Here is a 16,210-nt window from a genome sequence, read left to right as displayed (position 1 = left end):
CTGGGTCTCCCACTTCGATCTTCGTCGTGAACATTGGTTCGGCCATTTTGAAATCTTATGACCCACTGACGCACTCCACCTTCAGTGATAATGTTGTCCCCATACACTTCACGAAGCTGCCGATAGATTTCTATCGGTTTACAGTTTTTTGCAGTCAGAAACCTTATTACTGAGCGCACCTCGCAGGATTTTCAATTAACGCAGACATTTCAAACCGTCACAGTATCTGAACGGAGCACAGCACGAACCTCTCACTAGCACGGCTAGATGCAGACTGAGCTGCGCAACGCTCTGACCCCAAGATGGCCGCGCTAGCCCCGCCCCTAGCGGACACAGACGGAAACGTAATCTACTTCCTGGATGGCCCTCGTATATAAATTGAAAAATTTATTTAGAAAAATTCCATGATTTAAAATGCTGCCAAGGATATTATTGTCATTTTTATTACAATTTTAACTATTTGCATATATTTTTCTGAATCATTAAAATGTTTTTTCATCTTTGCTCTTAAGCAAGCTTAATTCTGAAAAAGGATTATATTGAAATATTTCATGTAAATGTATTTTGAGATTGCATATGAATTTTATTAATTTTTTTTATCAATGATATTGTATTTACATGTGCTTGAATTACTTCATTTATCTTTTCTGACAGTAGAATTAAAATGCATAGAAATAGTACTTTAGAATTATTTAATTTCATCCTATTCAAAAGCTGTAATTAGACATCTGTATATTTTCCTATGTGGCAAAAAGCATGTTTTTCATTGGTGTTAATGAAGTGAGAAAGATTTTGTGTATTTTTTAACTATTAATTGTCTGTTAGTTTTAACATACTTTTCTCTATTTCTTCCCATCTGCTGATTAGGAAAAGTTTTGATATATTTCGTTTGTTGATTGAATTGTAATGTACTAACATTGTACACATTTTTAAAATAGTATTTTAGTATCTTTAGCTAATGGCTAGCCAGAATAAAGAATATGTGAAGTTAGTATAGAATTCTGTGTATTGAATATTACCTTCTGATGTAAATTTTCAACATTAGCTTATTTATTTTGATGAAACTCTCATGTTAATGATATAAAAAGGAATTATGAAAGTTTATGTTTGCATGAAATAGAATTTTAAACTGAAATCGCAACAGAATTTTTATATATAATGTTTATTTCTAGGCTCCCTTTAGTCCTTTCTTTACTGAATTGGTATATCAGAATCTGAGAAAAGTGTTAGTCAAACAAGAAGAAAATAGTAATCATGACAGTATTCATTATTTATATGTTCCTGAGCCGAAGTAAGTAAAAACTTGGCATAAATATGTTGAATTTCATTAATCTAAATAATTTTACTTTGATTTTATCACTTCCTTTTAACTGTATTATTTTTATAATTTTGAAGCCATAGTTGCATTAATTTAAGCATTAAAAATCTTGATGAAATGCTTGTTATTGATAGTTCATTGTATTTTCTCTTTGTATTATATTTTGTGATATGGATTATCTGTGTATTACCTGAAATTGGGAACAGAAACAAAGCTAGTGTTTTGAAAAATCACACAAAGGGAATTAAGTAATAAAATTGTGTTTTGTTCCAGTTAAATTAGAAGCTAATTTTGTATTTGAAACTTCAAAGAACAAAGAAAGTAATCATACAAAGACTTTCTTTACTTTATTCAAATACTGCATTTAAATCCAAATGGGGAATAATACTTATTTTATGCACCTGCAAAATTTGTATAAATATTTAAGTTTTTTTTCCCTCCATAATCATTATAATGCCAAAATACATGAAAATAAAAAATATTTATTTTTCTTTAAATTTTATATATATATTTATTTATTTATTTATTGGCTGTAATTTTGCAGCTTTCTGATTTGCAGGAGTTTTTCAGTATAATTTATTGTTTTCATCTGCTTTCATTTAAGATTAAAGAGATTTAATGTTTAATATTTTTATTGTTATGCTTTTATGGTAAAGGAGACCCCCCACAATCTAGAATTTTAAGCTACATGCAGGAATTTTGAGTATGCACAAAATATTTTCCTGACTTTGCAGTGCAACAGTTTTTGAAGATGTTATAAATATAATTTTCAAATGGGTAGAGAATGCAGAATAAAATTTTGAAGACAGTTGGATGGACAGTTTGAATTTTTATGACAGATTAGATGATGTAAAATATACTCTTAAATATTAGCAATTTTGAAACAAGAAGAGAAAATCACAAAAAAGGCACCGAAGATGGTGTTATATTTCTTCAGTTGTAACTTCAAAGAGAGGAAGTGAGAATAAAAGATAAAGTAGATAGACATACTATTGATCAGTATAGCTTTTGCAAAGAATAGAAAAGTATTCTAAAAGTATCTGTACTGATCTAAAAGGATCTGTGGAATTGGATTACTTTAAAGAGTTTCTGTGAATTTGTATTATTTAAAAGAACCAGACAAACAAAAAAGGGGGTTCTTGAAGTTGCTAATAAACATAGAATTTAGTTGGTTTAGTCAAATAATAAGTAATGATACTTTTAGGCAGATAATTGCAAGTATGAATCTTCTGATAAAAAAGGAAGCAAAATGAATTTTAAAAAGTGTATGGCTATGAAACAGAAGATAGCATTTAAAGAAGTTCTGTTGCTAAATGAATTAGAAATCTGAACAAAATAAGGAGGAAATGGATTAGAGAACAAATCATTAAATCATTTTTTTAAAATCATAGTGTAAGTGAGGATTCATCATGTTAGTGAAAGCTTTCATTACCAAGAAGATATTGTGCAAAAATACTTTTCAAGGCCTTGATGAGCATTCAGCAAAAAGAGAATCAGCTAGAGTACTTTGAATCCTATATAATATCCAAACTTTGATTCTCATTAAACACCTGTGTGTTTTTTCATGAGCAGCTGGAATCCTACGAGATTCGTGAAATGTAGCAGAGTTAAAATTTTGGTTTTCATTCTGAAATGCTATGTAATCTTGAATGTTTATTTTGAGATTAAACTATTTTTTAAGAGAGAAACTGAAATTTTGAAATTAAAAAAAAATATATTTATTTTACATTTATAGGCAGCAGCTGATAAATACAGTTGTTGAAAGAAAAGTAGCAAGGATGCAAGAAGTTATAGATATTGGCCGTCTCATTCGAGAAAGAAATACCCTTCCAATGAAAGTAATTTTATTTTTTGTACTGAAATTAATCTTTTCTATTTCTGTGTTTCTAATTCTGATTTTAATCTGGGTAAATTTTCTATTTTTTTTTTAGTACCCTCTCCCAGAGTTAGTGGTCATTCATGAAGATCAAGAATATCTTGATGATGTTAAATCATTGCAGAAATTTATCATTGAGGTTATATATGCTTTTTTAAAGCTGTTATTTTCTTAATTTTTTGGATTTAGATAAATACTGAGGTGTGAGATTTTGAAGAATTTAACTATTGTTTAATATAATCTGGCTGCTCTTGTTTTGATTACACATTGATCATAATATGTCACTGCATCCAGTGCACAGGTTGAGCTGAGCAAATATTACAGATGACTTTTAGGCAGATTATCATGTTATATTTCTTACTATTGTTTAGTAAAGTGATCTCATGTCGATTTTCTACAAAATATAATTAATTACCTATCCCACTTTTGGTTTTTCTTCATTCATATGATAAGTACCATATATACTGTGTATAATCACCCCACCCCCACACTTTTGAGAAAATTTTTCCGAAAAACAAACTTGGTTTATGAGCGGCGCCACTGCCACTGATAAAACAGCGTGCATTTGTTCATGATTTAGTGAATTTTTGCTTGCTTCCATTTTAGCACATGATAAAACTTCAAAATATATACAAAATTTTCAAATAATTTTATTTGAAACCTTCAAATTCTGATTCAGTGTCAGAATTGTCAAATAAATCCTGAAATTCTTTTTCAGTCATTGGTGAATCGTTATATATTTCATCACTCGATTCATCACAGCTAGTGCCATTATTGTTACTTGGATAGATTACATCATCTTCTATGCCATCCAAGTTACTGGAAATGCAGCGCTTTTTGAATGATTTAATTATCATTTTAGTTGAAATCATGTCCCAAGCATCTTTCATGCACTGTGCAATTAAGTTATGTCCAGCTTTCTAATAATGCCATCTTTGGTTTTATTAGGCAAATCGGATTGTATGCATTCCACCTGATACTTGCTCTTACCTGATACTTATTTTTGCTGATATCCAGTAGTTGTAAAATGGATGTCAGTCCTCCTGGGATCACAGAATGTGCTCTTTTTGAACTTTCTGTTTGCTTTTTTACCACTTCTGAATGACGTGGTCAGAACAAATCCCAAATCAAAAGGGAAGGTTTTCCTAAAAGTGCACCTGGTTTTCTGCTCTATATGTTTTGAAACCAGTCAATTGTTAGTATGTCCTTCATCCAACTATTTTTCTGGGTGTGAACAAAAACACCTGACAGATATGCTGTCTTTTTTGACAATGTTTTTCATTTGAAAATAATCATGGAAGGCAATGTATTACTATTTGCTAAACAGGTAAGAACTACCCTACCCTGCGAAACAAGTTTTCTCGTGAGCAGCCATTTTTACATGAACTGTTTTTCCACCCTTGCAATGAAATGTTTACTTACAGTGAAATTTCCAGGGAGATCAAAAGTCATAAGGGTTTCATCCATGTTTCCTATTTGGGACATTTCAAAATCAGTTATTTTTCTTTTTTAATCACATTTTTGGAAGTTTATTATTTTCTGTTCAAAATGGCTTGTCCATTTCTGTGAAATTTTGGTATGATGGCATAGACCTACTCCAGAATTCATGAATCTTATGCACCAGTGTTGTGATGAACGAAAAGTTATTTACAGGAGCAAATATTTCATTTTTTGCAAGTTTCATGGCTCGCAAATGTATTGCAGCTCAGGTTATGATACCTTGCCATCTGTTATCTATAATTCAGTCACTTAGCATTTTTTCCTGTTCTCAGAAAGATGCTGATCCATGTTGCAGGATCCATGGCTCGCAAATGTATCACAGTTCGGGTTATGACATAACCTTGGTGTCTGTTGTCTAGGATTCAGTCACGTAGCACTTTTCCAGTTCTGAAAAAGATACTGATCCATAAGCATTTAGGGGTTTTCTTAAAAATAAATTTTCATCCATTCACGCCGAACTTACATGATGCAACACAGTTGTTCGTATTTTCTGCAAATGATGCTACTTTCAGCTTGAATTTCGCAGTGTAAGACATTTTCTTTTGTATCACACAACTCATTGCAGGGAGCGTGTGGTTCTGAAAAGAGCCGTTTTTCGTAGATTTGGATAAATCAGACATTATGAAAAGCAGGAAAAGTAAAAGAGTACACGTTTGATCAAGATAAATAAAATGTAATTAATGACTTATTTAGTATAGTTTGAGTTACTGATTCGATATGGTTATATTCAAACTAACGAGCGCCTCACAGATATTGTACAGATTGAATTGATCTGTGATGCCAGATGCTGAAATGAAATGAGAAAAACTAATAAAAATAGGAAGAATAAATAAACAATTTTGTATTTTTTCTATATGAACGATATATTAAATAATTAAGTCCACTCTCACGTTATCGATCGACAGCGCCACAGTGGATCTCTCTCTCTCTTTTTTATTTTATTTTATTTTTTTTTATTATTGAGCCCCTACTTTGAAGTTTGATTTTTTTCCCCCTTAAAATTTTTTACTTATACTTGAGTATATACGGTAATTTTATTTTTAAGATTTGTTATTAGATCACAAATCCTGTAATTTCAATTTTATTTTTATACTTTGAGCTTTTTATTATTTTGGATTGCAGTCGTATATGAACTCGTGTTTACAGTGCATAATTTTTTTATTATAGTTTGATGAATATTTTCATAGCCTTGGATTTGAAAGTGTTTTATGTTTAATTGAAATCTGTTTTTAAATTTATTAAATCAATGACATCAACAGATATTGCTTTTGCACTGAAATATGATAAGGGTAAGTAATGTGGCATTATACTTTTTTAAAAAAATAATGTTCCTTACATACCAATAAAGAAAATCTAATACATTTTATTTTCTTCATTAGGAGCTTAACATCAAATGCAAATGCTTAACAGTAACTGAATGCAAATGTAACTGCCTCACAGTGACTACTGATAAGAAGAAATATGGTGTTAAATTAAGAGCTGAACCAGATGTTAAAACTCTAGGACTCAAATTGCGTTCTGCTTCCAAAGCTGTTGCTCAGGCTGTAAAAGTAATTCAGGCTATGGAAGAATTTATTTATTTGTTTTAAACTTATGTTAAATTTGAAAAATATCCTGTGTTATGTTTAATTTTTATTGTATTTTGATTGTCAAGTAATACTGTATGTTGAAACAGTGGGATTTAAATTAAGTTGGCATAATCTGCTAATTCAAAAATTGTTTTTCAAGGAACTAAGTGATTCTCAGCTTCACGAATTTATCCAGAAGGGAACAATATCTGTGTGTGGATATGATTTAGTTGAAGGTGATATACGCTTGATGCACAGCTTCAGTGGTGAAAGAGCTAAAGAACTGTCTCAAAAATATGAAGCACATTCTGTTGGAGAAGTAAAATTATTGTATTCTGTTTTTCATTTTGTCTTATAGTAATTTTAGAAATTTAAGTCTAAACTATCATCTTTGTAATCTTAAGTTCCATTTTTTTTTTTTTTTTTCCCCTGTATCAATTTTTACTGTCAAAATAAATTTTCACAATTATTTCTTAAATTGAATTTTTCTATGAGAATGTAAAATATTTTTTTTGAATTCTAAAGTTAAATTTTAAAATAGTTTGAAGACAAGTACATACATAGGTTGTTAGTATATATGAACAAAATAAGAACTTAAGTTAAGAAAACTCAAGTTCCTCGTTAACAAGAACGTTATGCAACATTTTTGCATTAGTGTTTAACAAAAATGTTGATTTTTGTTTGATATTAATATAAAAGCATTGTACTTTTAACAACTAAAAAATTGTTAAAATTTGTATGAGAAAATTTACTTAGTTTATGTTCTGATTCAGAAAAGACTTTCTGATACTTCCACATATTGTGAACAGAAGCCCTGTGCATTAATGAGCAAGTAATATAATAAATGTGTGAAATTAAGATATCATTATTTAATTATTCTTACTTTGAACTATAATCTTGCACATTGTACTGTGTTTAGCTTAGATTCCTAGAACATTAAGTGTATACAATAATAGCAAATGTAAAACGTTCTTCACTATGACTTGTTAATATAAAAACTAAAGTGTTAACAAAACTCTGCTTGTGCCTGAGAATATAATAATAGTTTGGATATATGCAAATCAAAACCTAGTTCCTAACTTAGGCAATCACACTAGTGGCTGAGCAGTTAAAGACTGCTGGTAGTTGTTCTGGAGCCCAATCCAATGAACTGGTTGCACGGTTTTCCATATTTTTCCCATCTGCAGTATGAATACAAGCTAAATTTCCTTAGAAAAATTACCTATGAATGAATTCCTTCTCTAAGGCAGATAGCCTCCAAATGCATTGCCATATTTGGCTAACAAACCTAATTTATGTGCGATTCCTAAAGCAGATTTCTAAACTAAGAAAACCAGAAACTTGCTGAAAACCAGTTTAGTTATCCTGTTAGGAGGAATGTGGCAAATAAGCACCAATGGTTTAGTTATCAGTACTTTATCTCTGAACTCAGATTGTCAATTGCTAAATTAATCTCACTTAATTTGTCTTTTTGGTAGAGTTGATGGAAAAAAGTAGAAATGCAGGTGCTAAACTTTCATTAATATATAAAGTTAGGAATATGTCCTCAGAAAAGGATAACTTTTTGAATTTTTTAAATTTTAGAAGAAAAGTTTTAATGTATTCTAATGTAGATGAAGTAATGGTTATGTGAAAATAAATGTAACAATAGTCATCATTTATTATGCTACTAATGATAAGAAATCAGATCTTGACAAATCACAATTTGACTTTTAAAAATGTACTCTTTCTAAATCCTATGTGTACTTAAAAATATATTTTGCTTTGAAAAAAAGAAAGGCCTTTGATGGTAATATTAGTGGCTCTTTCAAATGTAAACAACAGTTCGTTAAGGAATTTACTATGCAGTTAATACCACGAAATATCTTTGGACATAAATCATCTTCAGAATAATTTTTATTTATTTCTTTTCTAACATGCAGAAAAGAAGATAAAAATCTTATATTATAGTAAATTTTGCCTTTGTTAAACATTTCTGTAGTAGAAGACAGCATGTTTTATTTATAATATTTTTAGTGTGTTACTTGACATACTCACATATTGTGACTTATACACATTTTGTATGTACACTTGACATCTTATAGTAAATACTTATATGATGCATAATTTTGAAATCTGCAAATAAAAATTTTTTTTTTTTTTTTTTTTTGATGATAAAATGGCAAAGGTAAAAATTTTCTCTTATAAAGGGAAAAAAGAAACTATATATGTATAAATAATATTAATAAAAAGTTTATTTTTTATATTATTATTTTTAAATTTAAAAATAGCTTTTCATATATTCTTAATAGATATTTATTAGGTATTATTAATAAAAATGATAGTAAATAAATTCCACTTGAGTAATCCTCAGTGAAAGTCTATTTGGAAATTTAAGTTTCACACTTAACTGTTATAACTCATTGAAAATTGTAACAAAGTATGTAAACCACATCTGCAGTTATTATCATTTATAACAAATATGCCAAATTTCAAACTGCACCACCATATAAATTCACACATCTTCAGAAATTTGTAATAAAAACTTGTTTGGCAGGTATGGTTAGAAATACCTCCACTCTAAGATGATGGCAAAAATGTTTTTAAAAAATTTATAAAAATTATTTGTAAATACAAGTTTTTGGAATAAATAAAAAAAGTATGATTTTATTTGGATTAAACCTAATTTTTGACTTAATGTAAGAAAAAATTAAGTAACTTTAATTTGAAAGTCGGTATTATTAAATATGTGAGAAATTTTCAATTAACATCGTGGCATTAAAATTTTGGCTGCTAATTTTGAAAATTATACTGCTGCAATTTTTACGAAATTTGGCACTTTGGCATAATTTGAGGCATAGAATCAATGAAAATCTAACATACAATTTCAGAAAAAGTGTGAGTTTGTGTTAGAATTCACATGTTAGAACAACTCTATACATATCATATGTCACGCTTTCGAAATATGAAACATCTCAAGTTGAATTCTGTCAGTCGGCCAAGTAAAACAGGAGATGTAGAGCTCTCTCTTTCTCTTTCCTTCTTTTTTCTTTCTTTCTTTCTTTCTTTCTTTTTTTTTTTTTTTTTTTTGTTTGTTGGTGTACATCTGTTGATAAAATTTGTCTAGATATATAAGTGTTAACTTTCATATTTATAAGTTTCAAAAACATATTCATGTATTGTTCTAGGTCCTTGTACTTCTGGATATTACTCCTGATCAGGAAATGGTAGATGAGGGTGTTGCAAGGGAAGTAATTAATCGCATTCAGAAGTTGAGGAAAAAGGTACTTGTTTAGTATTTGATACATGATCAAATGCTTTTTAACATTATGTGGGTATGGTGTATTAATTGAATTTACTGAACACATCTTAATATATATAAATCATATTTTATAATAAACTTTTAATGTAATTTGCTTAAATAATTCCTACAAAACCAAACAGTGTGTATCCTGTAGAAAATTTAAGAAAACAGAAAAATAATTATATTTTCTTTAGCACTAGGGCTAGGGACCTCATCTCTGAAGCCTTATAAATGATTATAAATGATGAGTTGCTTTTATAGTCATTTATTAAAATTTGTTTTTCTTTTGAAATCAGTTTGTCAGTAAACATGTATTAAAATTACAACTTAAAAGCAACAGTTTGTTAATGAAATACTGGGATGAAAAAGAAAATTCTCTTTTTTATTACAGTAAATTATGCTGTACTTCATATTCATATTTACTAAAATTAAATCATTTTTTTAAAACTTTTACTCCTATGAATACCGGATTATTTCCAGGACCATAAATTGAGGATTTTACCCTGTACACACAGTTTGGGAAAATTTTGTTTTGTAAGTAGAGTTTATATGTGCCTCAACTGGGAGAAATCATTAATATGAGCTGAGCTCACAATTGTGTATGCATTGGAAATGAGATGGGATTATTCATGACTACATAAAGAATTAAAATGTAAGCATAGTATTAGAATATTCATTAACACACCTATCTAAAAATTTTTCATCATTTTCTGTATCGATTAATTTAAGGATGCTGCATGCGACATCGAATGAGGTTATAATCCAACATGGTCTGACAAAAAACTTTTGTTACTGAATTTTGTATGTGCTTATATCTTAAACAAGAATTGCTGTGAAGTAAGTTTTTTTTTAATAAACTTAATATGAAACAATGACACTGGTTACTATAGTGACTATGTTATGGCTCCCAAGAATGAGGCACATCACAGCTATTTACAGTGTAGCATACTTTTCTCTAGTAGCATAATTTCATGTTTGCAACCATATTGCCAACATTAGATCCACTGTAAATAGTAGAGATCCTCCTATAAGTCAAACATCCTGTAAAATAATTCATTTTAATTCCTAGTGTGTTTAAAAGAATGTTTAGTTAAACATGTTGCTTATATTAGCTAAGAAAAAAGTATATGATTAACGTATAATGACTAAAAAGAGCAGTTGGTATTTCATGTTTCTGCTAATCATATAAGACAATATTGTTATTTTTATTTTTAAAGTTTTCTAAGAAATATGTTAAATGAAAATAGTAACATTTTTAATACAGAGTATATGTTGATAAATGAATGTACCCACATCACAGTTCTGAAGTAGGTCTCAACAAATTTTTTTAAAAAATTTTTTATGTGTGATCATTTTAGAGGAGCCAACCATCAGTGGTAGTGATTATTGTCATAATTAATTTATCCTGTTAAAAGCTTTGAAATGCTAAGAAAAATACTAAAATAAAAGTACAATATATCAGTCAGTTTATAAAAAATGTTGTAAAGTTACAACTTACTCATAAACAAAAATGTAGCAAAATAAACAAATAAAATCTTAGAAAATAATTTAAATACATGTAAAAATATGTATAGTTTTCTTAAATAGTATAAATGAGTAATATTTTAAAATCTGGAAACCATATCTTATAGGTAAAATACCCCCCCCCCCCAAAAAAAAAAAAAAAAAAAAAGGACAGAGAGAAAAATGTATAAGAAACGTACATTATAAATTTTGATTAGGAATTTGAAAAATGCTCGCTATTTTTCAATGAAATTTACCTACTTGAGTTTTTTCTTTGACTAATCACTTCCTTCATCAAACATTTAAATTTCATGACTGAATGAATCTTTTTATTACTTCCTAAACTCTGAGATTATTTAAACTTTTTTAACAGAATTGACAGCTTATAAAAAATTTTTCTGTCCTTTTCTCCTTTACAGCCCCTGTCATGAAAGATACTCAATTTGTGTACTGCTCCATTTTCAGCTTAGATATGTGAATATATTTGCAACATCTGGTTTTTAATAAATTATTTATTATTACTATAGTTTGAAAAAACTTCTAAAACACTGGCACACAGCATCCCTGTTTTCATTTTTTAGAACCATGCATGTTTGAATTTTGGAATGTCAAGTGCTGTAGTGGGTATTAAGCAATCTGTTAAATAAAAGTCCCTGTAAAGAATCTTGAAATCATAATCTTTTTTTTATAATAGTAGCTGTTACAATTAATCTATAATATTAGTCTGCATAAGGAAAAAAAGGAAAAATTAGTTTAAATACTTGAAAATGAAAACTATAAGAAATAAATCTATAAAATTAATGCAGTCGTGTTGAGATAAAGATAAAATTTATCTTTAAAAAATATAAGACCATTTCTTAATTTTTAAGTACTTAAAAATATTTCAGATTTTTACTGAATTAAGATGTGTTTGATAGTCTCAATTGTATTAGGAGTTGTCTTGTTAGAGAATATTATAATTATCATAAATCATGTTTGTTTATATTCCAAGAATTGCTGGTTTAATTTTGAGGTGGTCAACATGGAAGGGTTTTACATTTTATTTTGCATTTACTGTTGTATAATAAATATAATTATGAATTGAGTACTTTTCCTTTTGTCTTAGTGAATTTTATCTAATATCTTTTGTAAAAACTAATTAGTTTTTGTAATGTGTAGAGAAGTACCATAACTTTCACAGGAAAAATTAAGAAAATGCCAAAAAAATTACTTTATTCATTTGTTTGAGTTGTGTGTTTAAATTTCAGTTTTTGCTTTTAATCTGTATTATTTCTCATGTATTTTCTAGGCTCACTTAGTGCCATCTGATCCAATATCTGTTTATGTAGCAGTTAAGCCACCTAGTGATCATCTCAATAATGTTATCAGAAACTTCCATGAATTTATAATGAGTACTTTAAAGGTTCCGTTGGGATTTCTGCCACATGAATCAAAAGCCAATGTGATAATTCAAGAAACAATGGAAGTTAGTACTTTTTTTACTTTTGTATATCTTATCTGTGGTAATTCATGTCTATGGTAATTCATGTATTGAAGTTTGTTTTACAGTATTTATTCATATTTTCATATACAGTAAGACCCCGCTTAACACGGGGGATACGTTCCATCAAAGTAGAGCGTAATGCGAAACAGTGCTAAACGAGGCTATCTTTACATGTAAATATTGAGGTTAGGGGAAGATCGCTAGGAAATTGGTTAGGTATTAAATTTAAAAAGTATTCTTTTTAATAAAAATAAAACCAAACATTTATTTCTTAAAGCCCAAATTAATACCACATTATTATTTCTTGCAAAAATAAAAACAAAATATAAATAACAAAACGAATATTCTTAAAAAAAACAAATAAAATTCTAATTCAGTCATATTTAGTTAGCCTTCCGCGTTTTCAGTGTTCTGCCTTTTTGTGACAAAAACATCTAATGTTGTTTGCCTTTTTCTTTTGCGTTGTTCTCTTAAAAGTTCTTCATAAACGGATAGAGCATCTCTAACACCACGCCTTACTTTTGAGCTCCTGTCGAAATTCGGATCATTTTCAATGAATTGATCCATTATTTCAGTTATGGTAGACAAACTCCTTTTTACAAACGCCATCGAAAGTTCTTTTTGCTCTTCTTCTGAATCACTGCTGTCAACATTTTTGTTTTCTTCTTGTTCAGTTAATTCCTTGAGCTCATCATTAGAAAGACTAGCCGCTGCTTCTTGAATTATTTCTTCGACATCTTCCACATTTACCCCTTCAAAATACCGCACCAAACAAGAAATACAAGTACACTCTTTCGGATATGTATTTGAAACCTATTGCTGCATAATATTTCGGGGAATCCCCGTATGCTGCGAGCGATTTCGTGGAATCCCCGGGTTGAAATAAAAGAGCGCTAAACCGAAACAGCGCTAAATGAAACAGCGTTAAGCGGGGTCTTACTGTATTGTATAACATATTTTCATATATTGAATGTGCTGAGAACTAGTTTTTGCTTTGCTGTTCTATACTTTGGGAAAAAATTATATTTGATGAAATATAATTTATCTGTAATGCTATAAATTTTGCATTGTTTTAAACTCTACTTATTCTGCAATTAATTTTTCTTAGATTTTGAGTACAGGATTAACTAAAGAATTTCATTTGTTATTAAACTGTACAGTTTAACGAGCACCTCCCATAATGAATGAAATAAAATGGCTCTTAACAAGCAGTGTTTCACAGACGAGTGATGTAGCGACATCATGATGTCACATGCATGATCCTGCCTCCATCTCGGCTGGAAGCTTTGGCTGAACGGCATAGTGAAACATGACTCTTGGCAAGTGCTTGTAGAGCCAATGATAAAAGAGATTGTGTCTCTGACGAATATCATGGGGCTAGAGGTGGATATAGCAATGACATCAATAAGCTAGTGGAAGAACTTGGCAAGGAGCTGACCACTGAAGAGCTTATGGAGCTGCATTTTGTGTCACAGCAAGAACTTCAGGAAATTCATCAGGGCAGGAGGGGATAACAGCCTACCAATGAAATAAGGCAGGTGCTGAAAACATGGGAACCTGTTGCATCATACATGAGAAGCACCTTAATGAAACAGTAGATATGCACACTACAAATTTATTTGACAATAATGCTGTCTCATTTTTGGCAAATTTTGAAGCATAGGCATATGTCTTTAGACAACTTTCTTGTAAAAAAGTTGTTTTAATATATTATATATAATAAATTACATTATTACTAAATAAATCTTTTGAGAATTTTTTCAGAATGGAACACATTATCCTGTTTTACATTGATTCTTGATTCTTCTGGAGAAAATTCTCTTAATGAGTATTTCATATTACAAGTAAAATTTGGAAACAAATTATGCTTGTTAAGTGAGGTTCCACTATATTTTAGTTTTGTTAAATTGTTTTTGGAAAGTAAGTGTATAGGTCTGACATTTCTGTTTTTCCTTTCTGTTAATAATCCAAATCTAATAAGAATTTTTAAATAACAATGCACATATTTCATTTTGTTGTTGGAGCAGAAATTTTTTTAATTAATCATCTCATTATTCTTTTCAATGGTAAATCCTCAAAGGGAAATTTTAAGAATATATTATAATTTCAATTTGTGCTTCCATTTCTTTTTTGTTATTGCAAAGTATTCTGTGTTCTGTAAAATCCATAGTTTTTTAAACAACTTGAGCATATATAGCATAGATTTTAAATTGTAAGGATAAAACGTATAGACTCGGATTTTGTTCATTCAGTGCTATTTGCTGTAATAATATTTATACAGGCACGACGATAGAAATATTTGACTTGGATAGTTGAAATATTCTTATTTTCTTATTATATTATTTTTTCATATTATTTTATATAATTATCCTTATCATTTTCATTCTTGAATAGGAATTATAAATCATTTCTTTTTAAGCCTGAAACTATTTTGCTCAAGTGATTGTTTTTCCAGAAATTTCTATGACGAAAATTGTTATCAAACTGAGAAACTGATAATCAGCTAATTAAAAAGTACTATTTAATGTAAATTTTCTCTTTTGTACTGCAGATTTAATTCTTCCATTTTATTTTGAAGGTTAAAGGTGCTCAACTGGAAATAGTAATTTTATGTAATAAAGATAAATTAGAGGAATTGCCTGTCATGAATGGGCCTATTGAACCAAGCAATAAAAGTCAAAGAACTTTCCAGACCAAAAGTGAAAACAAGACTTTAAAAAGAACACATGAGAATAATGATGGGGATTTTAGTGAACCGTTTTGTAGGTAAGTGAAAATGTCTCTAGAATGTGATTATTCATTTAAAATGTGTATGTCCATCAGAAAATGTGATAACAAAACTGTCTGTTGCTTGATTTTTTAGATTGTGAATGGTGGATATAAGTGTCCATCGTTTTATTAAGTTGTAAAAATATTTATATTCATGTGCACATGCATATAAATGGCAATTTCATTTTTTTTTTTTCATCTGAAATGTTAATTGTTTTTATCATTTATTTTAAATCATATTTCCCTAGAAATATCTGAAATTTTGGGTTTGATTTTAGTCTGTATTAATTTAATATGTTTTATGTCATAAACACAAATTTCTACATTAATATTTTAATATGTATTGATATACATAGCTGTGTCAAATTATTTTATGATTTATATTTTCTACTGTAAAACTATTGTGTGTATAGATTTTATATATAAATATTAAAGATCTAATTATATATTTTGATGGTTTGCGCAATTAGAAATAAATGAGAGAAATTATTTTTAGTCAGGAAGAGGTTATCTGAGGAAATTTCATTAGTTTTGGAAATCTCCATTTTAATTATTTGAATAAGATATTAAATATATATAAGATATAAAGATATTAAATAGGGTACTTTTCCATTTCGCCGGCGCAAATCTCCGCAAAGCAGACTTTATTGGCGACAACACAGAGTAAACACATAAAAAATGTTGACAAATGTTAGTTCTTTTATTTTGAAGGCATAAACATTTTAATGTCGTTTAAAATTTTGTAAAGAAGCCAATAAATTTGTAAAAAGACATTAATTTAAGAATTTACTATGCTTTCATGGTTCAACATCCTGATTCGCCGGTTCATATCACGTGATTCCAAGTGATCTCATCTCACGTAAACTACGCTACAAAAATCTAATTTTCTCAGTAATTATCTACATTAATT

At 28.9% G+C, this 16,210-nt stretch overlaps 1 protein-coding gene across 5 annotated transcripts in view; it reads left to right on the top strand.

Annotated features, from left to right (window-relative positions):
- Positions 1-16,210, top strand: part of IleRS (Isoleucyl-tRNA synthetase) — a 105,597-nt gene that overhangs the window by 85,071 nt on the left and 4,316 nt on the right. For all 5 annotated transcript variants that reach the window (XM_085812737.1, XM_085812733.1, XM_085812735.1 and 2 more), the window contains 8 exons: positions 1,173-1,291; positions 3,054-3,156; positions 3,250-3,333; positions 6,074-6,244; positions 6,423-6,581; positions 9,430-9,525; positions 12,337-12,513; positions 15,110-15,297. In XM_085812737.1, coding sequence (XP_085668863.1) covers positions 1,173-1,291; positions 3,054-3,156; positions 3,250-3,333; positions 6,074-6,244; positions 6,423-6,581; positions 9,430-9,525; positions 12,337-12,513; positions 15,110-15,297 — 1,097 coding nt within the window. The remainder of the gene's footprint in view (positions 1-1,172; positions 1,292-3,053; positions 3,157-3,249; positions 3,334-6,073; positions 6,245-6,422; positions 6,582-9,429; positions 9,526-12,336; positions 12,514-15,109; positions 15,298-16,210) is intronic.

This window comes from Stegodyphus dumicola, chromosome 3 (assembly GCF_044657685.1).
Source record: "Stegodyphus dumicola isolate Sdum_Otavi_A_Nest chromosome 3, ASM4465768v1".
Classification (NCBI taxonomy): Eukaryota; Metazoa; Arthropoda; class Arachnida; order Araneae; family Eresidae; genus Stegodyphus; species Stegodyphus dumicola.
The sequence above is the reverse complement of the archived record's forward strand: the minus strand, read 5'-3'. Positions and strand labels throughout refer to the sequence as shown.